Source organism: Kogia breviceps, chromosome 2 (assembly GCF_026419965.1).
Source record: "Kogia breviceps isolate mKogBre1 chromosome 2, mKogBre1 haplotype 1, whole genome shotgun sequence".
Taxonomy (NCBI): Eukaryota; Metazoa; Chordata; class Mammalia; order Artiodactyla; family Physeteridae; genus Kogia; species Kogia breviceps.
In genome coordinates, this window is record NC_081311.1 from 113,988,872 (window position 1) to 114,015,132 (window position 26,261).

General features: G+C 35.3%; 1 protein-coding gene across 2 annotated transcripts; it reads left to right on the forward strand.

The window, feature by feature from the left end:
* The first annotated feature begins 16,158 nt into the window (after positions 1-16,158).
* LOC131750098 (protein FAM72A) lies at positions 16,159-16,622 on the forward strand. 2 transcript variants are annotated; one of them, XM_067027502.1, is made up of 2 exons: positions 16,173-16,201; positions 16,322-16,622. In XM_067027502.1, exons 1-2 carry the CDS (start codon positions 16,173-16,175, stop codon positions 16,620-16,622), a joined length of 330 nt encoding a protein of 109 aa, XP_066883603.1. The 2 variants fall into 2 exon arrangements, with proteins under 2 accessions (XP_066883602.1, XP_066883603.1); XM_067027501.1 differs by having other exon boundaries at positions 16,159-16,622.
* Positions 16,623-26,261: the final 9,639 nt, after the last annotated feature.

Below are 26,261 nucleotides of genomic sequence, written 5' to 3' on the forward strand. Positions count from 1 at the left end.
TGTTCTGTGTAAAACACTCAGAAATAAACTGTAACTCTCATATATTGCTGATGGGAATGCAAAATGGAACAGCTACTTTGAAAAGAGTTTTGAAATTTTTTATTTAAAGTTAAATATACACTTGCCATATGATCCAGACATTCTGCTCCTAGGTATTTACCCAAGAGAAATGAAATACTCTCCTACAAAATAATCTGTAAATGACTGTGTATAGCAGCTTTATTTATAATAACCTCAAACTGGAAACAACCCAATGTCCATCCACTATTGAAAGAATAAACAAGTTGTGTTACAGCCATATAATGAAATATTATTCAGCAATAAAAGGCAATAAACTAATTAACCATGTGAAAATATAAATAAATCTCAAAAGCATTATGCTAAGTGAAAGCAAGCCAATGTAAAAGGCTACATTTGCTATGATTCCATTTCTGTGACATTCGGGAAAAGACAATATGTAAGTGGGATCATATTCTATATTCTACTTTGTAATTTTTTAAATTAAAATTATATTATATAGTTATATAATAGTGTACATCTATAATAATAAAACCAAAAGCACTTTGATGGCATAGTATTTTATAAGTGTATCATAATTTATTTAAATAATCTATTAACATATTCAATTTGATTGTAAGTTTTCTGACCATGAGTGAATATTCTCATAAATACACTATATGAACCATATACAGTTGTCTCATAATTTTCTTAGTGCAAATTCCTACACATTAACTTTCAGATTATAGATCTAGACACATTTAAATGTTTGATAGAATATGCCAAATTGTTCTTTACAAAAATTGTACAAAATACACTTCCACCAACAATATCTGAAGCTGTTAATTTCTATTCCTCCCTCAGAGCACATTGGTTATTATCATTCAGAACATCTTTTAAAAGAGTAAGTTCTGCAACCAATAATTCTACGTTTATGAACAAAATCTACTTGTGGAAAAGCCCTTAACATAATGTCTAAGGAGCTCACTATTTAATAAAAAGTAACACTATTCATTTTACATCTGGAATCCAATGTTTAGTATTTTTTAAAAAAGGTTTTCCTATTTTTTATGGATAGATTTAAATATTTAAATTTTTGAAAATCTTTCCTTCACTGTTTTGAGCCAGTTATTCTTCAGATTCACTTTCTAGCTCCTTGGTATTGACCTCCATGAAGTTCCTTATTTGGGTTCCCTTCCCCTCTGGTTTCTAGATGGGATTGAATAATGGTAGACCCAATTGTCCTAAGAGCAGAAGAGGGAGATCAGGGTAATTGTTCCTTCAATGCTTTTACTGTCAGCTCCTCATCTGAACACTAGATACACTTTCCCCAACCATCAGCACTGCTTCTTTACGGTGGCTTCTCTCCCAGGGTTATAGCTTTTGCTGGATTCTGGCCACACCATCCTCTACAGGCATAGCGGTATTAACAAATATTAATCATAGTTAGCCTCTGGGGCTTTGCCATTCTTCTTGGGTCTCTTAACCCTGTCCATATGTCTGTGAAAAGTCTTTTTATGAAAATTATCTTCACTTACTGATTGTATTGTTTTATGTTTTCTGCTGGGACTCTAAGTGATACAGGGATAAAACACAGGGTGATAAGATATCCAGCACTTAAATAATTAATTCTATGCTAGGCCATAAACACACAGGAGAGTGCTTAGTCAAAGAACTTAGATCAATAGTCAGGTTATTTTTTTTTCCCAGAGCTACAGTCCTTGGAGTTATTTATGCAATGGTAAGCACACAAACAGAATGGGAAAAATTAGATAGGAACTAAATCTAATAGAATTACACAAAATTGGATACAATGAAGATTAGGGAAGAGTAAAGAAAAATTATGTAGTGTGATTATATTGTGATAAAAATTCTTAATAAAGAGTGCTCTCTTCGTAAAGTTACCAGATTTATCAAGTAAAAATACAGGATGCCCAGTTGTATTTAAATTTCAGATAAGCAATGAATTATTTTTAGTATGTTTATCAGAAAAAGAAATTTAACTGAGCATTCTACATTTCATCTGGCAACCCTATCCTTGTGCATAATTCATTAACACAGTCTATCATTTGACAAAATCTCTTGTGATTTATCTACTGCATAATCAGCAACCTGTGAATGACCAAGTGACAGATGAAATCAAGTAGATCAAGAACTAGTGTCTAGGAGGCAAGTGTCTAGATGAAACAGTGGGAGAGAGTAAGTCCCCTAAGCAAAATATTACAATCAGAATTATCTATTGTTTGATGGAGAGAGAGAGAGAGATTGTGAATACAAGGGTCACTAATATGAATTCTGATGATAAGTGCAGTGAGGGGTTTTTTGGTTTTGGTTTTGTTTTGGGTTTTTTTGGTACAAACCTTTATGAACAAGGAAAAAAAAGTTTGATAGTTAAGTACCTGACCTGACATCTGTGTCAGGCAAACCAGGCCATGAAAACTATGTCTGAGACTATAAATATGAAATAAAAAATCTAGACCAGTCAAGAATATGGGCACAAAAAGAAGTATTTGTAAATATGTAAGAAACAAGCAAAAGTGTGCAATGAAAGGAATATTTCCCTGAGCGTAAGGACAGCTGATTTTTTTCCCAGCCTGGCCTTGATGAAGCCTTGGTCATTCCAGGATCCATTATTTTAGCTACAAAAGGAATATTTAGTTATGTATTTAGTTACATAAATATTATATAAAACTATATATATATATATATATATTGCATTATTAAATTGCAGCCCTAAAAACCTGTGCTTTATAATCCAAGATTTTAACTGCAGCCCAAGAGAACAATGTATCAGAATCAAGTATAAGAGAGCAGGTTCCAAAAATACTAAATCAGATAGACATCAGATGTTGATTATTGGAATAGAGCTCTTGGATGTCTGCTTTTTGCTTCTTTTCTGAGGGCTCTTCCCAGTGTGGGCAGACAACCAAGGGAAAGTTTTGCTTCTCTGTGGAACAAGACAGACTTCTAAAACTGCCCCAGGTTGGTAATTATCTGACTTATATCTTATCACAGGTAGAGAGATAAGCCAGATGAAGGAATTTTATTAATTTAACCATATGGAAGAGAAAAATAGGAAAAACTAACATAATTTAGTTGTTAAAATATTTTAAAACTCTTATGATGAAAAATTCTGGAGAAGGCTAAAAGTATTGTCTGATTAGAAGAAAATGAAAAAGAAGATGTCTCCATTCTCTGTGCCCTTATTCCTCATATGCCATTATGCTTTGAATGAGACTTGAAAAAGGGTAAAAAGGAGGCTTGAATTATACCCAAAATAGCTGGGAAATGTGGGTAAAGGAAATATGAGCAAATGTCCCAGTATATTGCAAAAACAGTTCCAATATGATGAAAGTGAAATAAAGCCATTACAAAATATACCCCATTTTCTTTACACAAATAAACAAAGGAATTATTTGACTTATTCCATTTTTAAAAAGGGGGGAAAGGTAAGTGGAGATGCAGAATGTGGCAATGACAAAAAGGAAAATGGAACTGTAACAGCATGTTGAATGGAACCTTCTATTAAGGGGCCAAGAAAAAAATACATACTATATTCCAAAGTGACATGTCATACTGTGATGCAAAATTTTAAAGAAATTACTTCTAAACTGTTAAACCTTCTACTGAAACCAATAATGCAAAAGGATCAGGAGTAGGAAATAGGGTCAGAGAAGGATTTTTAAATGAATTTTTGGGAAGGGGGTTTCTATGAATCTCATCTTCCTCAAGAATGAAGAGTGGGGAATCCTGACTTTTATCAATAGCTCAAGAAAGCAAATTCTTAAACAAACAAACAAATAAAACAACTCTGAGACCGTAATATGTCTCCTGTGGAGTTTGGGGTAGCCAGTGGATAGGTATTTGCTTTATATCAAAATCTAAAAGACAAGAGATTGAATGAAAAAATTTGTGGCCGCCAGAAAAGGACTACATTTATGAAAGTATCGAACTTTAAAAATAGTAAGTTGATAGACGGTACAAGTGGTTTCCACAGTCCAGATTTCAGTTACAACCAGAGAGATAAATTATGGGTTTATCTTATATCCTATCAAAGAAGGATGATTTAAAATAGGTTAATTAAAAGATGACAGAAAAATGCTGGAGCTATTGCTAGAGGTCCAAAGATTACATAAAGAGGTGCAAACTATAAATCAAAAGAGAAAGCATCACCATCATCAAGACAACCATAGGTGAGAGATCCCCTGAAATACAGGTTGGAGTCTGTGAAGGAAATTTATAACAACCCACAAAAGTGGGATTAAGCTTTAAATAGCTGATACATCCAGAAAAAGGATAAAGTAGCTCATGACAGTATCAGAAAAGTAAAAACTTTCATATGGCTATTTCTTCCTTTACCTCTTTGTCCTACAAGTATGAAAAGGAATTTCATTTTAAATGTAGAAAGATAAAGAAGGGTCAATATCTCTGAAGAAAGAGGAGATAGCTAACTGAACCCCACTTCTAGACTCTAGACTTCCCATGTACAGCAGGAATAAACATGGGAGAGGAGTAGCACATCTTCAATATAAAATCAAATTCAAAAATTTGAAGTAACAGAGTTTCCTATTTATTACTGAATTGAGACTGTTTGGAAACTTCAAATAGGGTTTTATTTTTAAATCTTAGAGTGGCCATAAATGTCATGGAGCCCACCCAAGTTTTCATCCTGGCTGTTCAGAGTACATTTCAAAGAACAATGGGATAAACAAAATAGAGTTGCTTTATATTGCTACATCTCATAAGTCATCTTAATCAAAGTACTAGTTATATTAGCTTTAAAATAAAATTACTTCAGAATAGGAAATCAAATTAGTATTTTTATAGTATGTTTCTTTCAGTTTGGATCTTGGTATCTCTCGAGATAACACACTCAAGGGTTAATTGAAAAAAGTTTAATGGAGAGATTATTTAGGCTTCTGGTTTCTGGTTCTGCATATAAGGAGTATGGAAGTGTGCACTCTGTCCTAAAAAAAAGCAAAAAGTTGTTCACTAAAAAATTAACAACTCTTCTTGGATTCATAAGAGAGGAGAGGACACAGGACAAACCACAGCTCCTAATGTTGGAGAGGCAGACAGGCAAATACAGGGAAGGGTGCTTTCCCTGAGCACCCTTCTCCTTCTGCCTGAGATCACAGGCAGAAACTGCTGTGGGTTGTGCTGGGTTAGGAATACCTGCACTGTAATTGATAAATTGCTGGAGGCTCAGTGTACACAAGGCTGGGAGTTAAAAACTCCAGGGGTACCCAGTCATGGGGGACCCTGCAATGTTGTGAGATTTACCTCCAGGAGCTCAACCAGGTGCCCATAATGAATAAAGGAGAAAAATCCCCTTGAGCTTGTGTCAGAGAAAGTGAAAAAGGAACCATTTTGAAATATGCCATAGCATTCTGTTTTTCTTAGTAAGGCTTGCCCTCATGGGAAACTAGTTAAACAGAGGCTAATATACTGGGGGTATTATTAGAGCCTAACTAACCAGAGGAAGAGAAATACCCAGCTCCAGCTTACTCTATCCTTCCATGTGGGAGAAGGGAAATAGCCAATTCCAGCCCACTCTAGCCACCTTATCCATCCTAAGTGGGGAGAAAAAAAATGAATAACACATGTGAAGTTCACAGTCCAGAAGTACAGGCTCACTAAAAGACTGTGACCTAAATCATAGGACTATTGAATGCTTCCCCTCCCTCTATAACTCACGAACACATTACATAAAATGTGTAATAATATATGTGTATATAATATAAATCTATTTATAGCAGTTGTTTTTACTGAGTCTATTATGTCCAGCTATCAAGAAAAATATTACAATGCACACCGAAAGGCAAAAAACAAAATGTGAAGATACAGAGCAAGTATCAAAACCAGACATAATAGGGATGTTGGAATTATCAGACCATGAGTTTTTTAAAACTATGATTATTATGCTAAAGGGCTCTAATGGATAAAGTAGATGGCATACAAGAACAGATGGGCAATGTAAGTGGAAATTCTGAGAAAGAACCAAAAATAAATTTTAGAGGTAAAAAGCACTGTAACAAAAATGAAGAATGCCCTTGATGGGCTTACTAGTAGACAGGGGAAGGCTAAGGAGAGAATCTCTGAGCTAGATGATACATCAATAGAATCCTTAATAACCAAAAGTCAAAGAGAACAAAAACAAAACAAAAGAACAGAATATCCAAAGCTATGGGATAATGACAAAAGGTGGAACATATGTGGAATGGGAATACCAGTAGTAGAAGAATGAGAGAAAGGAACAGAAGAAATATTTGAAATAACAATGACTGATAATTTCCTCAAATTAATGTTAATGTAAATTCATTTTAATTAATTATTAATGCAAATTAATGTTAATTCCTCCAAATTAAACATATATCCAGGAAGTTCAATGAATACCAAGCAGAATAAATGCCCCCAATTTTTCACCTAGGTATATTATCTTCAAAGTACAGAAAATCAAAATAGAAAAATCCTGAAAGAAACCAGGGACTGGGGTGGGGAGAATCTTACCAGTAGACGCACAAAGATAAGAATTATACCTGACTTCTCCTCAGAAACCAAGATATATTTGATTACTGGAAGAAAAAAACACCAACCTAAAAAATGTATCCAGTGAGATTATCTTTCAAAAGTGAAGGGGAAACTTCTTTCTTCCCTCTTCCCGTTTCCAAGCGGCCCCAGCGTCCTGCCACCCCCACCTCCTTTAGTAGCACTTATGAAATCTTCAGAGAGGAAGACTCCAGGAATCTGTCCTGGGAGAGCCGTGTGGCTGACAGGGTCTTGGTGCTCCAGCCGGTTGTCAGGACTGTGCCTCTGAGGTGGGAGAGCAGAGTTCAGGACATTGGTCCACCAATCTCCTAGCTCCACATAATATCAAACAGCAAAACTCTCCCAGAGATCTCTGTCTCAACATTAAGACCCAGCTCCACTCAACGACAAGCAAGCTACAGTGCTGGACACCCTATGCCAAACAACTAACAAGACAGGAACACGACCACACCCATTAGCAGAGGGGCTGCCTAAAATCATAATAAGGTCAAAGATACCCCAAAATACACCACCCGACACAGTTCTGACACCAGAAAGACAAGATCCAGCCTCATCCACCAGAACGCAGGCACTAGTCCCCTCCACCAGGAAGCCCACACAATCCACTGAACCAACCTTAGTCACTGGGGGCAGACACCAAAAACAACGGGAACTACAAACCTGCAGCCTACGAAAAGGAGACCCCAAACACAGTAAGTTAAGGAAGAAGAGAAGACAGATAAATACACAGCAGATGAAGGAGCAAGGTAAAAACCCACCAGAGCAAACAAATGAAGAGGAAATAGGCAGTCTACCTGAAAAAGAATTCAGAGTAATGAGAGTAAAGATGATCCAAAATCTTGGAAATAGAATGGAGAAAATACAAGAAATGTTTAACAAGGATCTAGAAGAACTAAAGAGCAAACAAACAATGATGAAAAACACAATAAATGAAATTAAAAATTCTCTAGAAGGAATCAATAGCAGAATAACTGAGGCAGATAAACTGATAAGTGACCTGGAAGATAAAATAGTGGAAATAACTACTGCAAAGCAGAATAAAGAAAAAGAATGAAAAAAATTGAGGACAGTCTCAGAGACCTCTGGGACAACATTAAACACACCAACATTCGAATTATAAGGGTCCCAGAAAAGAAGAGAAAAAGAAAGGGACTGAGAAAATATTTGAAGAGATTATAGTTGAAAACTTGCTTAATATGGTAAAGGAAATAGTCAATCAAGTCCAGGAAGCACAGAGTCCCATACAGGATAAATCCAAGGAGAAACATGCCAAGACACCTATGAATCAAACTATCAAAATTAAATACAAAGCAAAAATATTAAAAGCAGCAAGGGAAAAGCAACAAATAACATACAAGGGAATCACCATAAGATTAACAGCTGATCTTTCAGCAGAAACTCAGCAAGCCAGAAGGGAGTGGCAGCACATATTTAAAGTGATGAAAGGGAAAAACCTACAACCAAGATTACTCTACCCAGCAAGGATCTCATACAGATTCGATGGAGAAATTAAAATCTTTATAGAAAAGCAAAAGCTAAGAGAATCCAGCACCACCAAACCAGCTTTACAACAAATGCTAAAGGAACTTCTCTAGGCAGGAAATACAAGAGAAGGAAAAGACCGACAATAAAAAACACAGTACAATTAAGAAAATGGTAATAGAAACTTACATATCGATAATTACCTTAAATGTAAATGGATTAAATGTGCCAACCAAAAGAAATAGACTGGCTGAATGGATACAAAAACAAGACCCGTATATATGCTGTCTACCAGAGACCCACTTCAGACCTAGTGACACATACAGACTGAAAGTGAGGGGACGGGAAAAGATATTCCATGCTAATGGACATCAAAAGAAAGCTGGAGTAGCAATTCTCATATCAGACAAAATAGACTTTAAAAAAATGACTACTACAAGAGACAAAGAAGGACACTACATAATGATCAAGGGATAAATCCAATAAAAAGATATAACAATTGTAAATATTTATGCACCCAACATAGGAGCACCTCAATACATAAGGCAAATGTTAACAACTCTAAAAGAGGAAATTGACAGTAACACAACAATAGTGGGGGACTTTAACACCTCACTGACACCAACAGACAAATCAACCAGGCAGAAAATTAAAATGGAAACAGAAGCTTTAAATGATACATTAAACAAGATAGACTTAATTGATATTTATAGGACGTTCAATCCAAAAACAACAGAATACACTTTCTTCTCAAGGGCTCATAGAACATTCTCCAAGATAGATCATATCTTGGGTCACAAATCAAGCCTTAGTAAATTTAAGAAAATTGAAATCATATCAAGTATCTTTTCTGACCACAATGCTATGAGACTAGATATCAATTACAGGAAAATAATCTGTAAAAAATACAAAGACATGGAGGCTAAACAATATGATACTAAATAATAAAGATATCACTGAAGCAGTCACAGAGGAAATTTAAAAATACCTAGAAACAAATGACAATGAAAACACAATGACCCAAACTTATGGGATGCAGCAAAAGCAGTTCTAAGAGGGAGGTTTACAGCAATACAATCCTACCTCAAGAAATAGGAAACATAACAAATAAACAACCTAACCTTACACCTAAAGCAATTAGAGAAAGAACAACAACAACAAAAAACCCCCAAAGTTAGCAGAAGGAAAGAAATCATAAAGATCAGATCAGAAATAAATGAAAAGGAAATGAAGGAAACAATAGTAAAGATCATTAAAACTAAAAGCTGTTTCTTTGAGTAGATAAACAAAATTGATAAACCATTAGCCAGACTCATGAAGAAAAAAAGAGAGAAGACTCAAATCAACAGAATTAGAAATGAAAAAGGAGAAGTAACTGATACTGCAGAAATACAAAGGATCATGAGAGATTACTACAAGCAACTATATGCCAATAAAATGGATAACCTGGAAGAAATTGACAAATTCTTAGAAAAGCACAACATTCTGAGACTGAACCAGGAAGAAATAGAAAATATAAACAGACCAATCACAAGCACTGAAATTGAAACTGTGATTAAAAATCTTCCAACAGACAAAAGCCCAGGGCCAGATGGCTTCACAGGCAAATTCTCTAAAACATTTAGAGATGAGCTAACACCGATCCTTCTCAAAATCTTCCAAAATATAGCAGAGGGAGGAACACTCCCAAACTCATTTTTTGAGGCCACCATCACTGTGATACGAAAACCAGACAAAGATGCTACAAAAAGGAAAACTACAGGCCAATATCACTGATGAACATACAGCAAAAATCCTCAACAAAATACTAGCAAACAAAATCCAGCAGCACATTAAAAAAATCATACACCATGATCAAGTCGGGTTTATCCCAGGAATGCAAGGATTCTTCAATATATGTAAATAAATCAATATTAACAATTAACAATAAATCATATTAACAAATTAAAGGAGAAAAACAATATGATCATCTCAATAGATGCAGAAAAAGCTTTTGACAGTATTCAACACCTATTTAAGATAAAAACTCTCCAGAAAGTAGGCATAGGCGGAACTTATCTCAACATAATAAAGGCCATATATGAGAAACCCACAGCCAACATCGTTCTCAATGGTGAAAAACTGAAATCATTTCCACTAAGATCAGGAATAAGACAAGGTTGCCCACTCTCACCACTATTATTCAACATAGTTTTGGAAGTTTTAGCCACAGCAACCAGAGAGGAAAAAGAAATAAAAGGAATCCAAACCAGAAAAGAAGAAGTAAAACTGTCACTGTTTGCAGATGACATGATACTATACATAGAGGATCCTAAAGATGCTAACAGAAAACTACTAGAGCCAATCAATGAATTTGGTAAAGTAGCAGGATAAAAAATTAATGCATAGAAATCTCTTGCATTCCTATACACTGATGATAAAAATCTGAAAGAGAAATTAAGGAAACACTCCCATTTACCATTGCAACAAAAAGAATAAAATACCTAGGAATAAACCTACATAAGGAGGTAAAAGACCTGTATGCAGAAAACTATAAGACACTGATGAAAGAAATTAAAGATGATACAAACAGATGGAGAGATATACCATGTTCTTGGATTGGAAGAATCAACATTTTGAAAATGACTATACTGCCCAAAGCAATCTACAGATTCAATGCAATCCCTCTGAAACTACCAGTATCATTTTTCACAGAACTAGAACAAAAAATTTCACAATTTGTAAGGAAACACAAAAGACCCCGAACAGCCAAAACAATCTTGAGAAAGAAAAATGGAGCTGGAGGAATCAGGCTCCCAGACTTCAGACGATACTACAAAACTACAGTCATCAAGACAGTATGGTACTGGCACAAAAACAGAAATATAGATCAATGGAACAGGATAGAAAGCCCAGAGATTAAACCCACACACATATGGTCACCTTATCTTTGATAAAGGAGGCAAGAATATACAATGGAGAAAAGACAGCCTCTTCAATAAGTGGTGCTGGGAAAACTGGACAGCTACATGGAAAAGAATGATATTAGAACACTCCCTAACACCATACCCAAAAATAAACTCAAAATGGATTAAAAACCTAAATTTAAGGCCAGACACTATAAAATTATTAGAGGAAAACATAGGCAGAACACTCTATGACATAAATCACAGCAAGATCCTTTTTGACCCACTTCCTAGAGAAATGGAAATAAAAACAAAAATAAACAAATGGAACCTAATGAAACTTAAAAGCGTTTGCACAGCAAAGGAAACCATAAACAAGACCAAAAGAAAACCCCCAGAATGGGAGAAAATACTTGCAAATGAAGCAAGTGACAAAGGATTAATCCCCAAAATATACAAGCAGCTCATACAGCTCAATATCAAAAAAACAACCCAATCCAAAAATGGGCAGAAGACCTAAATAGACATTTCTCCAAAGAAGATATACAGATTGCCAACAAACACATGAAAGGATGCTCAACATCACTAATCATTAGAGATATGCAAATCAAAACTACAATGAGGTATCACCTCACACTGGTCAGAATGGCCATCATCAAAAAATCTACAAATGATCAATGCTGGAGAAGGTGTGGAGAAAAGGGAACCCTCTTGCACTGTTGGTGGGAAAGTAAGTTGATACAGCCACTATGGAGAACAGTATGGCGGTTCCTTAAAAAACTAAAAATAGAAGTACCATATGACCCAGAAATCCCACTACTGAGCATATACCTTGAAAAAACCATAATTGAAAAAGAGTCATGTACCACAATGTTCACTGCAGCACTATTTACAATAGCCAGGACATGGAAGCAACCTAAGTGTCCATCGACAGATGAATGGATAAAGAAGATGTGGCACATATATACAATGGAATATTAGTCTGCCATAAAAAGATATGAAATTGGTTATTTGTGGTGAGGTGGATGGACCTAGAGTTTGTTATACAGAGTGAAGTAAGTCAGAAAGTGAAAAACAAATACTGTATGCTAACACATATATATGGAATTAAGAATTAAAAAAACACAACAAAACAGGTTCTGAAGAACCTAGGGGCAGGACAAGAATAAAGACGCAGAAGTACAGAATGGACTTAAGGACGTGGGGGCGGGGAAGGGTAAGCTGGGATGAAGTGAGAGAGTGGCATGGACATATATACACTACCAAATGTAAAACAGATAGCTAGTGGGAAGCAACTGGATAGCATAGGGAGATCTGTGGTGCTCTGTGACCACTTAGAGGGTGGGATAGACAGGGTGGGAGGGAGACAGAAGAGGGAGGGGATATGGGGATATATGTATATGTATAGCTGATTCACTTTGTTATACAGCAGAAACTAACACAACATTGTAAAGCAATTATACTCCAATAAAGATTCTTTTTTTTTTAAGTGAAGGGGAAATAAAGGCTCTCAGATAAACAGAAATTTGTTGCCAGCACTTCTGTCTTGCAAAAATGTGAAAGGAAGTTCTTCAGAGAGCAGGAAAATAAAATAGGTCAGAAACTCAGATCTTCATAAGGAAAGGAAGAGCATAAAAATAAGTGAAAAATATTTTTTTTCTTTTTCTTTTATCTAGCAGGTAACCGTTTACTAAAAATCAAAACAGTAACAAGGTAGCAGGTGTAATTTATGGATTAGTGAGAAAATGGCAGTAATATTATAGGGATGGGAGGGTTTGGGAATACTCTCTTATGAAGTAGGAACACTACCTATGAAGCATATAAGGTTATTTAAAAAGAAACTTAGACTAGTTGTAAATATATGTTTCAAACTGTAAGACAACCAGTGAAGTATTTTAAACAGAAGTACAATTGATATACTAAGAGAGGAGAGAAATTGGAATTATAGAAAATGTTACATTAAAACCAGGGAAGGCAGAAAAAGAATGGAAGATAAAAATAAAAAGAAAGGAAAAGAAAAAAACAAAGAACAAGGGCAAAATATAGAAAATAGTTATAAAGCATATTCTGACTCAAAGACCTGTACATGAATGCTCATAGCAATTTTAGTCATAATGGTCAAAAACTGAAAACAACCAAAATGTCCTTCAATAGGAGAATGGAAAACAAGGTCATATATTCATAAAATAGGATACTACTCAGCAGTAAAAAGGAATAGACTGCTAATACATGCAAAAACATGGATGAATCTCAAAAACTTTATTTTGAGATTGACACAAAATAATTCATACTGTATGGTTCCAATTTATATGAAAGCTAGTAAAACTAATCTATACTATTAAAAAACTTTAAAGTAGTTGGCTTCTTGGATGATTGTCTAGAAAGCAGCATGCAGTTACTTCTGGAAGAATAATATGTCTTGATGGTGATGCATTACATGGGAATATGTAGATATTAAAATTTATGGAATAGTATGCTTAATATTTATGCAATATACTTATGTAAATTTACCTCAAGGGAGAAAATGGAACTGGAAACAAATATTGAAATCTAGTTAGTAGGTGTGTAGAAAAGAGTTTTATTGGCTCATTCGATTGAAAATATCTTTAGTAGAATTTATTTATCTTTAGTAGAATTTATTTTAGGGAAGGTTTGATACGGAGTAAACACAATGTTATGAGTAACCTGATTTCTGTCTTTCCACAGCAACATTCTCTGGTATTACCTCTTTGTTCTCAGTTTTCTTGGTGTGGTCCACTGGCAATACCATGTTTCCCTTTTTTTGGTACCAAAGTGAATACATTATCTTGAGACCTTATACTTTTATGCCACTCTATCTAGAAGAAAAGGGAAAAGGATAAGAGACACTTCTGTTTCATGAAAGTCCCAGGAAATATTATTTTGCATCTCTTTGGGTCCCATCTGTTATGCCTACGTTTGGACGTGGGAATAGGGTCAATAACATTAAATAAAGAAAAATAAGTAAGGGTAGGGAAGACCCACAAAGAAAATCTAAGTTCTAATATCAGAAGAGTGGGAAGTGAGTGTTCACAGGAGAAATGTTCCTGTTAAAAGAAATTAATTTATTGCTTTTCACCCTAAACTCAGAACATTGGTTTTAAATTTTAACAAGTCTAGCATTTTAATCAGCATTTGAATGTTACTAAGATGTAACTTAAAATTCAAGTAACATTGTGACCTAATTAGGTAGTAAATGTTAGACTCATGTTAAAGACTTACAAAGTAGGGGGGTAGAAAATAAGAAACTATTAAATTATCTTAATTGCTCTATATGTTGGCAATGGATTAATAATATGATGATTATCAGGTCAGGTCAGAATTGTTTTTCATTTTCCAAAGTAGGTACAATATAATCCTTAAGATAATTGGGAGAGATTAAATCAGATCAAAGTTAAAATGAATTTCTGAGTGTAAAAATCTGTAATATTTATGAATTGATTTCACTGTAAGAGTTATGAAACCAGTGCAGAATCCTGTCATTTTGGCATCATAATTTTCCCTCCTATACATTCAAGTTACCTCTACATAATCAAATTATACTGTGATCAAATAACTCCAGGTCCAGAAAATTTGATTTAAAAAAATTTTGCAGTAACTTCCATCATCATAAGCAGTATATACTTACTACTTTTCCTGGGAAGTTAAGAAGAATATTGAAATAATTATTTATTATGATGTCAGAGAAGACCTTTGAAATAGCAAATACCAGTTAGAATTTTCTATGATAGAATTTTGATTTCTTTGTATTCCATACCACAATGAAGGATCATACAATGTCTAAATCAAATGATAAGCTTGAAAAGTAGAAGTAGAGGCAAAGAGGTTGGAACAGTTTACTGGCTAGCAGAATAGAGGTATATTTTCATGAATCAGAAACTAAGTTGTTTAAAAATAAAGGACATCAAAATTTCCTTCATAAAAGGAAGAGGAACCACAAGACCATAATCAACTGTTTTATAATACGACGCTAATTTCCTGGTTAATTTTCAAGTCAAGCAATTAGTTTTTAAAAACACACTAAATGGTCTCAAAAGGACTATAAATTATTTGCAATTTCCTGTCATCAGCTATTCTAATAAAAGATGAATATAACTCAATATTCTGTAGAAAAAAATGATGTCACTTAACTGTTAAACTCCATTCACTCTTCCATACTGTTTGAGTTCCTCAGTGGAAGAATATAGAAATGGCAGCATAAATTACCTTTGCACCTTCTTTCAAGCTCTCCTGACTCTGCATTTATATTATTTGTTATGATTTTGAAATTAGCTTTTATAACTTGACAGCACTATTGTCTAGACATTTCAGAGCATGATTCTAAAGTAGGGTTACTTGCCTTGAAGTCTCAACGCTATCAGTTACTACCTATGATGTCAGTTTTCCCACCATGAAATGGAATAATAGTAAGACCAAACTCAGAGGGTTTTCCATAGTGGCTGCACCAATTTACATTAGGATGGGAGAGTGTCTTAATCCCTTCAGACTTCTATAACAAAGTACTACAGACTGGGTTGCTTATAAACAACAGAAATCTATTTCTCACAGTTTTGGAGGCTGAAAGCCCAAGATCATGGTTGTTTGTTGGCCCTCTACTGGGTTGCAGACTATTGTATCTTCACCTTGCAGAAGGAGCTAGAGGGTTCTGCAGGATTTCTTTTATAAGAGTACTAGTCCCATTCAGGAGGCACCACCCTCCTGACCTACTCTCTCCCAAAGCCCTATGTACTAATATAATCAACTTTGGAGATTAGAATTTCACCATATGAATCTTGGGAGGATACAAACATTCAGACAATAGCAGAAAGTTCTACAAGTTTCTGACAGACAACATGGAACACAAAGAGGAATTTTTGATTATTGTAACAACCTTAAGAAATAAAGAAAGTGGAATTGCAAAAGGAGCAAGAGCTGAAGAGTAGAGGATCCTTCAGACTGGAGAAAGGGAAAACTAGAGAAGTTCCCGAGGCACCTTGCAGCCTGCCTCCTCCCCCACTTAAAACTCCTCTCCCTTCCCCGAAAGTTAAAGAGAAAGCCAAGGGTGCTGCTTCTCCCCTGTTTTCTACTCAATAAATACCACTTTTACCCTCCCACGGGAAAACAGAAAACTCATTTCCTTCTCAATTTTCAGGCTTAGAAAAGATCGAGGCCTCGCAATTTGATTTTTAGCCTGGGAGAATCAAACTCGGGAGGGTATTGCTCTATTTTTAAAATCCCACACCTCATCCTTCCCCGGACGCCATGTCTACGAGCAGCTGTAGTTTCAATGACCGGCGCGTGTCCATCCTGTGTTGCAAATTCTGTAAACAAGTGCTCAGCTCTAGGGGAATGAAGGCTGTTTTGCTGGCTGACACTGAAATAGACCTTTTCTCTACAGACATCCCTCCTACCAATGCAGTGGACTTCATTGGAAGATGCTATTTCACTGAAATTTGCAAATGTAAACTGAAGGACATCGCATGTTTAAAATGTGGGAACATTGTAGGTTATCATGTGATCGTTCCATGTTGTTCCTGCCTTCTTTCCTGCAACAATGGACACTTTTGGATGTTTCACAGCCAGGCAGTTTATGGTATTAACAGACTAGACTCTACTGGTGTAAACTTCCTACTTTGGGGCAACTTGCCAGAGGTAGAAGAGAGTACAGATGAAGACATGTCAGATATCTCAGCAGAGGAGTGTATTAGATGAATAGAATTATAATATATATAATATTTAAACTTTTTCCTATGTAAAAAATATATGAATGGACCAATTCAAAAATTGTTAGTAAGGATTTGCCAGTGATTTATTTTTTTGGAAAACAAAAATGGGGCATTTGTTGATTTATTCATTTTCGGTCTCAAATTAATTACCTGAGTTTATTGAACCAATGTAGTCCTTTTCTTCTACTGCTACTTCTACTTCTACCCTTCCTCTCTCCATCCCTCTTCCCAGTATAGGTGTACTCTTAAATTCAGATAGTAGAAGGATCTTTCCTGTGTCACTCAACTATCTCCCAATCTGGGGATGGTTTTCTTACAACTAGATGCCAGATGTTATTAATTTTACATTCGAATAAGGGGCATTAGTATCCACACATATATCACCATGCTTATATCCATGCATAAATCTATGCATATAACCATGCATATAAGCATGTATATATGTGTGAAGCACAGCTGGGAATTAAAGCCTAACAGGGACTTTTTAAAAATAGGCTGTTAGGTTTCCATGGGTACTAGTTATCATATGTTATATTGGCGATAACTATGTTAATATGGAACGAGACTTTGTGAATGTATGGAGAAATCCTCTTGCTTCCTCAGCATGATGTTAGATAAATGAATTTGCCAGGAAATTATCAATATATACTGTTTACTAATATTATTTATTTACATTCTTCTAAAGTCATACGGATATTCTATTATGAAAGCCAGATAACCTCCATCTTCAAGTTTTCCCATTCTCCAGGGCTTTCTCTGTGAATAGCAAATTTTAGATGAGTAGTCTCAGTCCTAACCCTTAAATAGAAAAAAATTAAAGAAGTGGTTTGCTTAAGCCATTGTACATTATAAAGAAGGTTTTTTACATTTTGTTTTGCTTTGTTTTGTTTTATTTATCTGCATTCAGAGCCACACAGGAATAAGAAACTGAGATAGTGGTGGATTTTTGTTTTATGAGAAGCTAAAAATCAGTGTATCACCTTAACTAATACTTTAGCCAAAGGCATTTTGTCAATAGTAATACCAAAACAGACCAAGTTACAGTTTTGTAAATAAAGGTTTGTTCTAAAAAAAAAAAAAAAAAAAAAAAAAAAGAAATAAAGAAAGTGACACTAAGTCTTAGATACATCAGTTGCTAGATAAAGATTAACAGGAGACCACAGCAACCCCTGGGCTGTGAAAGTGAATGAACCAATTGTATTTCCTCCCCAAGCTTTTTTAAGCTACAACAATTTGGGTCAGATTTTCAACTACTAACAACAAAATGGATTCACATAGAGTCACTTTCACAAATAAGTGTTTTAATGTTTTATAGCTCATTTTTGTCTATTCTATTAGGGACATTTTTAACCACAAAAATTTCAATGTTCTGGAATTTGACGTTTAATTGAATTGTTCATTGTTGGGAATGAATATTTTCATGCAGGATGTTTAACAGTTTTGTTATAATACCCCAGTTGCAAAAATAGAATGTTAGAGATGGTAGGAGTCGTATGAATAATTCTATTCAAAACACTCTTTAAATTGCTTTAGGGAGGTGGTCTCAGAAAAATTAAGTGAATTATGCGGGATCCCTCAGCAACTGAATCGGTGCATTTTTAACCCTGAGTCAGTGTGCAGGCCCTCCTCCAAGCTGCAAACCTGTGTTCATAAATTAGATCCTTATCATAAGTACCCATTACCATGCATTCTCTGTCAAAAATGCTTGTCCAATGGTGTCCTAATACTTCCTTAGAACATACGATCAGCGGCATTATTGCTCTTTTTAAAAAATAGCAAATTTTATTTTCCTGTTACAACTGGCTTATTCTTTAAATCTTCATAGCTACATTATCAAAGAGGTTTCATTATTGAACTTTAAAAGTGAGGATATTACATATCAGAGAGTATAAACAAATTACCTAAGGTCATACATTTAATAAGTTGTAAAATATGAAATTTATATCATGTTTGTTTGCTTACAGAGCCTCTGCCCCGAATGCATGATATTTAGCTATATTTATGGTATAAAATTTAGAAATATATCTGTAGAGTTATATTTACAGCACCTTTAACATCAATACATCAAGTATTTTCAAGGAGGATAATTGGCTTTTGTGAGGAATGTGCATAAGTTGGTGTTATTTTTGAATGTTAATCCTCTTTTTAAAAATGAAGGCTTTGATTTTATGTTAAACATTGGTAGCAAATATCCCCTACAACTTTGATCTGACAATATAATCCTAATTATGCCCAAGAAAACCCAGGATGTTCAAAGGTGTGAAAATTGGAATCTTAAGTGACAGCTCAAAAAGTTCAAAAGTAGTCAACAACAAAAAAGAAAGAAAGAATAAGATTCCTTTAGCTCAAACCCTGACTTGGCCTCCCCTTCTTATTGGCTTGGACACACTGCAGATTAAACTATTTGTGAAGCTCACTGAGCCTGGGCTGAACTAAAACCTCCACTAGTTCACACAGTTCTGCTTTCAAGTTATCTTGTCAGGGAAGCTGACAGCTTCAGTGATGTTACTTTATAGACCCCTTGGCAAAAACAGGATGCCAAAAATCTACCCATAAAAAACTAAACCCACAGAAGTCTGCTGTCCTTTGGTCAAAGAATATAAAATGCACTCCATCTCATGTTGTTTGAGATGTGGCTGTGCATATAAACTCTTCAGAGACAGTAAATTAGATGCTGCAGGAAATGAAGAAAAAGGACCAGCTATTCCAGCTCAAAGCTTCATGCAAAAAACAGGCACGCTGACACTCAAAATCTTCCTCCTAAACAGATTGGTTACATATTTTATAACACTTCACTTACTTAACAACCTTGTTGAACACTGGTCTGTTTGACTGAGATACAATTAATAAGAAAAAGAAGAAAAATAAAATACTACCACCCAAGTTATATACAAATTGCTGCCACATTTCCTAATATTGGATTGATTTTCAGAAAACAATATTGCAATATGTGTGTGTGTGTGTATGTATGTGTATAGAAACTATGACATTCATCCCGGTTGAAAAGGATAATTATTATTAGCCATGTATATTGGTTGTTTCTGACCTTTTTTCATCTAGTGCTCATGCTGTCCAACTTGTATTTGGTGGAATCTTACTCGTTACACATTTTAAATTAATCACAATTCAAATCTAGCACTGGGTTATTCATGCACATTGTTGAAAGCTGATTACAGCATTGTAATGGGAGATACAATTAGTACTGTAACATTAGTACCACCATCTTCCATTCTACTTTTTCACAAGTAAATTAAAATAGTGTTTAATTATGATATTTTTCAGTATTCATTTCTGGTTTAATAAGGTTTCCTGATAGATAACTGCACTGATTATGTGTAAATGATAAATGTTTAATAGCAGAAAATGAACTCAGTTATAAGCACATTCAGTTCTTTTTAACTTTTCAATAGAAAACAAATGCATATTTTTTTCTTATTGCTTTCCTCTTTTGTATTATTTATGTATGGGGACAAAAATATGTGAGATTACTTGGTAATATCCTCTTTTTTATAGAAAGAGAAAAAATAGATATTAGTACATTCATTTAGATACTGTAATGTACATGGCCATTCTTTGTGTACAAATTGTTAGTATTATTTCCAAATGCAAAGAAATTCCTGTAGATCCCTTCCAAACTTCTAGCATACAATTGGTGTGCCAGGAGGCGGCCATGCTTATGCAGCATTAAGTGTGGTTGAACTCTAGCCCAGGTTTCATTTGGAAACATAAATGAACCCTGGTGATTATCAATCTAGCAGTCAGCCTGTTCCCAGTACAGTCTCCTGAAAAAAGTAGTTGAAAGGTATGTGAACAGCAATTAATCACTCTTCTACTTACTTGTCCTGAACAGAATTTAATTAAATACAGTTCATACCTCTATGTCTACTTTTATCATGTCTTCAGAGGTTCCAAACTGCTTGAGTTGGCAACTTGCCAAGGAGGAAAATTATGCTGGGGGGAAAAAAGCAAATGCCTCATTAAAATTGAGACAAAGAATCAGTGGAAGGAATAATAGGTCAAGCAAGTACACTAATGCCTTAACAATGAGCAAGCTCAGAACCCTTTAAATGGCCTCTCTTTGTAGAAATACAGTGGTGGAATCTCCTCAAAATATTAATATTGTCTTTATAATGAATTTTAAAGGAAATTATGCAACCCAATATCTTGAAAGCAGCATCTAAGGCCATCTTAAGAAGGTGAAGAAAAATAATTATTGGGTATAAGAAGTCTGATTTTATATACTATTTGAGGGAAAGATACCATAGTTCTTAATATCACTCCAATAAATATATGTCACTAAAACTGCTAGGTCTTTTTCTTATTAAGTCCTATATTGAGATAATGATAATGGTCTTGGATTAATAAACTTTCTCCCAATAAAATAACTGAATATTTTTTAATATGTGAATTTGAAAAAAATTAAAGAGTTTTTTATTTTGATGTTTCCAATATTTTCCATGAATAAGCCATGTCTATTATTTTCAGATTCAATGGCTGTAAAAGAGAATTTAGAAAAGTGAGATAATACACATTCCTATATAATCATGTTCATCTATTTTCACCATGAATCACTCCTCCTGACAACCTTTTTCTTATTGGAAAAGTCTAAGCTTATGCCGTAGGCATTCTAAATACCTTCGGTCTAAATACATTCAATGTCTTTGGAATTGTTATTTAATTTGTTTAATTCAATATGTATTCATTGAGCAAGAACTTTTTCTTCAATGCTGTGTTGGCTTCTAGAGGAGATGCAAAGAATGTATACAGCTTTTGTTCTTAAAAGGGGAACATTTAATGTTAGGAAAGTCCATAAAACAAGTACATAGTACATAAAGCACATAAATGAAAAGAGGAATTCAGAAAAGGAGAAGCTTAATACGGTGTAAATTTTTTAAAGAAGAAGAAGAGACAGAGATTATCAAACCTTATGGATGGGAGCAATCATAGACTATACCATTTGTGAACAGAATCAGGTTAATCATTTATAGCAAATGTGTTTTTGAGAAATGCTAGGCGTTGTGCAGCACAAGTCTCTGATGGAATGTAACCCAAGCATCCATTTCTACCTAACATTTTCATCAATGTTCACCTTCCACAAGGCATATGACAGAAAGCAGACATTTTTGATCTCAGACTATTTTTTAGCATCATGCTCTTCTCTATCTCATTCAGCTCTGCCATGTAACCCTATACTCACTTTCCTGGAATAGCTGAACACAACCATCTACATATTACCTGTGCTTTGTCAATGGGACATATGGAGTGGCCTATCATTTCTCTATTCAATTTCACATTTGTCCCACAATATCACTCCAAAGGTTTTCCATGTATATTTGAATTTCTTTTAGATATTTATATTCCCATGATATAATTCTGTATAATTTCTCCAAATTTTCAGTAAACTTGTACCATAAATATGACTTTTTCTATGTCCACAGAAACTTAACTAAGACATTCAGCTATCTGTAAGGGGGTCCCCCTTGTGGGTACCCTTGCTGTTGGATTCTTTATTCTCTTTCTCAAGGTACTGCCTTCTCCCAATCTCCACCATGAGTATTGTCACCCATCTTTCAACAATTCAGAGCATTCACCCACATAACAGATTTGAATTTTTAGTCTGGAAAAATTAATTCCCCAGTATGCATCTGTATGTGAGACAGGAAGATAGAAGGAAAGGTTAGGGAGAGCCATGGAAATAAAGAAGGGAGAGCTTTAGCATGATATGGAGTAGTTTCTGTTGATCTCCTTAGTTACCCAGATATGGCCTGTTTCAATTTCTCTGTCATTCTGAATCGTAGGGATATCAGGGACATTTGCTTTTTTCAGTCATTCAATGTAGACTCTTGAACCAATTGTGTGTGTGTGTGCACACATACACATACATGCACTCTCCTAAAGAAAAATACTAATTCTCAAAAATATTGCCATCCAAGCTGTGAATAAGGAGCAAATGTTCTTTGTCTCTTAGTTTGCTAGGCATTTATCTGCAATAGAGAAATTATTATTTTTATGCAGAATATATACACATTAGCTCTTTGATCTTCTCTTTTTCAATTAGGCTATTTTTATTCGAGTTAGGTAAGACTGAGATCTTTGCTTCCATTTACAAGAATATCCAACTTCATGTTTCAGTCATTTTCTCCAATAGGTCTTAAATTTTGGACATTTTTTCTTCCAAATTTTATCCTATGTTCTTTGGAATGAAGCTCTTTTGATTATTCAGGAAAAGACATCCATGGTTTAGTTGCCTATATGGTATCCATTCGTTCATCATCTTCTTCTCTCTTGCTAAAAGAACCTTCTTTTTTTTTTTAGAGTGACCATGTGGAAATCTGCAGGTGCTACATCTTGATTGATTTCCCATTCCCTTACCTTTCCCTTTAGTTACAGCAGTTCCGGCCAGTGAAATCTAAATGAAATTCCACTGTAATTATTTCTGGAAACATTTGATTTCCTGATAAGTGGGACATATACGGCTGAGACCCTCCTTCCTGCTCTGGTGTGTCCAATCAACAAAATTCCACAAAATTCCAGAAAAACCTACTGATCACCCTACATTGTGAAAGAATATCCCTTTGAGAGATTCTTGGGAGTGTCTCATAAAGGGGAGGTTAGAGGAGGATATTTTTAGGGTTTTAGGGCCTGAAATGGCAGAGTATATGACATGATAGTTTTGTAACAGATGAACATAATGAGGTGAGGGTCTTGAAGTAGGCCTTGATAAGCAAAGAGTCAGTGCCCACAGTTAGCTTATCAAGGAACAAGTAATTCCTGAAACAAATAGTTAACTTATTTTCTTCCTAGTCCCAATGTTATTTAGCATAGAAATGGGAATTGACTAGCACAAAAAAAAGGAAAGCATACTTATTCTCAGAATTGTTTAGCATAAAGATAGGAACACATGTTGACTGAGCACCCACTACCGTAATGATATAATGTCTGTAGCTCCATTGGAATAAAACACACAAGGGAAGGGCCACTAGAATATCAGAGACAGCTGCCCAAAAATGTTCTGCCACTGAACTAATGACAGCATCTTTCTGTCTCTGTTGTTCTTGTTATGTGAAAAAGAGAAACCTTAATTTATTTAAGCCACTAATTAGGGTTTTCTATTACTCATAGTTGAATATATTCCTAACTAATACTACATGTAAGACTAAGCATATGACTTTTTAAAATATTGAGAATGTTATTTATTGTTATTTTAAATGACCTTTTAAAAACAACTGATTTTTTCAATCACATCTTGAATATTTTCATGATAAAATATGTAGAAAGACTTAAAAATCTCAAATACATGGCATCTCTCCTTCCTTACTCAGACTCTTTGCAAGGTAATTACAACAGTATGAATTTAATGCTTCACTGCAGGAAAAGAAAATGGACACACTGAATCAGTACATTTAAGGAGTGTTGAAATAATTTCAGAAAGATAGGGTTTGTTTTAAGGTTAAGTTTCATTTATATACTACCTATAGTTCTGTTTTCACATTTTCACATTCAGTCAGGGTCACTGTTTACTTTTTGTTAAATAAGCATTACGTTGTTTGGCTAAATATGCCAGGAACTATAGGGAATATAATATTAGTATGTTTAAGAGTAAGTTCCAAGGAAGAAACCATACACTGTTTCTAGTTGTGTCCCTATAAACTAGCAGAAAGATTAGGACATTGTAGAATGCTAGCAAATACATATTTGTTGGTTGAATTAATAAACATGAATAAGTGAATGAGAAAAAGGAAGACCAAGTCACATATTTATCCTTAACCTATCCCTGTCTCCAGAATGAAGGAATTCTCATAATGGGTCATTAGTGACCCTTCATTCCTGCAGAGCTAATCTACCATGATGGTACAGGGTTTGGTTAGAAGGTGTTTCTCTGGTATGTAAATGTTTCTCCTCCTTTCTTAGGAGGCCCTGTTGTCTGGGAGGCATGAGTTATCTCAGGCTTGAGCTCGGGGCTAGCTGCATGGACATGTATTTAACCAGTGCAGTCTGCACCAGGGCCCCACATTCAGAAGGGGGCCTTGTTGCTTGGGGTTTAATGCTTTGTGGTCATTGTCTTTTTTTTTTTTTTTTTTTTTTTTTGCGGTACACGGGCCTCTCACTGTTGTGGCCTCTCCCGTTGCGGAGCACAGGCTCCGGATGCTCAGGCCCAGCGGCCATGGCTCACGGGCCCAGCCACTCCGTGGCACGTGGGATCCTCCCAGACCGGGGTATGAACCTGTGTTCCCTGCATCGGCAGGCGGACTCTCAACCACTGCGCCACCAGGGAAGCCCTGTGGTCATTGTCTTGACATTCTTTTTTTATTTCATCTTTGAATTTGGGTTTTATAAGTGAAGTCTGATTGGATGATGGAGCCAGGGGACTTGGAGCCTCAGTTCACATGTGGTCCTGTACCCCACTGTCTCCATCCTTCCCTGGGACAAATTCTTGGCTACCTGCAACCCAGCTCCTTAAGAGGAGAGCTGAGCTTTGAGCCTTCCCTGAAGAAGAAATTCTGCTTGTGGACTGCAGTCTCATCCTATGCACCAGAGGTCCTAGTCTGTACTCCCTGATGGCCTGCCCTATAGATTTCAGTCTTGCTTTCCTAGTTCCCACAATCACATGATATACATTTCTTAAAATATAGCTCCTAACTGATTCTGTTTCTCTGGTTAAACTCCAATTGACACAGCACATTAAACTCTATGATATAAGCAGTATGACCAGAATCAAGGAAATGAAAAGGAAAATTCAGCTAAAGAATTCATTTTAGAACAATACTAACCATGGACATTTATCATTTGTTTTAAAAATTAAAAATGCTTTTTAACTTTGAAAAAATCCTAATTAATATGTCTTGGCTTTATTTTCTCTACCAAGTAAATCTGTGCTTTAATTTCTTCAATTAAAGTACATGCATCAGGTTGAGAAGACTGTGAAAATTCTCACTTGCCACAGACCTCCTACTTTACCAGTCAAAATATTTTGTGATGTCTCTACCACCAAAAAATTACACATACAGTAATTTATTTATTCAAATATACAGTGAACTATTATGTGTACTCTATTTGAGTAAATAGAATGCTGTATGTGTAATTTGTAATTTTGTAACTTGGAAGTCTTGTGAATTAGTTACAAATCACAATGTAAAATTTCATCTGTCTAAATCACCTAAGATTAAGAAAAAGAGTGGGTTAATAAAAATGATAAGTGGGCTTCCCTGGTGGCGCAGTGGTTGAGAGTCCGCCTGCTGATGCAGGGGACGCGTGTTTGTGTCCCGGTCCGGGAAGATCCCACATGCCATGGAGCGCCTGGGCCTGTGAGCCATGGCCGCTGAGCCTGCGCATCTGGAGCCTGTGCTCCACAACGGGAGAGGCCACAACAGTGAGAGGCCTGCATACGGCAAAAAAAAAAAAAGATAAGCATATTCTAGAGAAACATCTAAGTCTGAAAACTAATCTCATAATAAGTACAAATGAGTACAAATTTGTCAGATGTACAGAGAAGAAGAGAGGAGTGACTAGACAAATCACGAGAGACAGAAATCCTACCCTAGGCAGAACCCTCCTACACTGTTGGTGGGAATGTAAATTGGTGCAGTCACTATGAAGAACAGTATGGAGGGTTCCTCAAAAACCT

Coding starts and splice junctions, on each gene's coding strand:
- LOC131750098 (XM_067027501.1), top strand. CDS start 16,173: ATGTCTACGAGCAGCTGTAGTTTCAATGACCGGCGCGTGTCCATCCTG.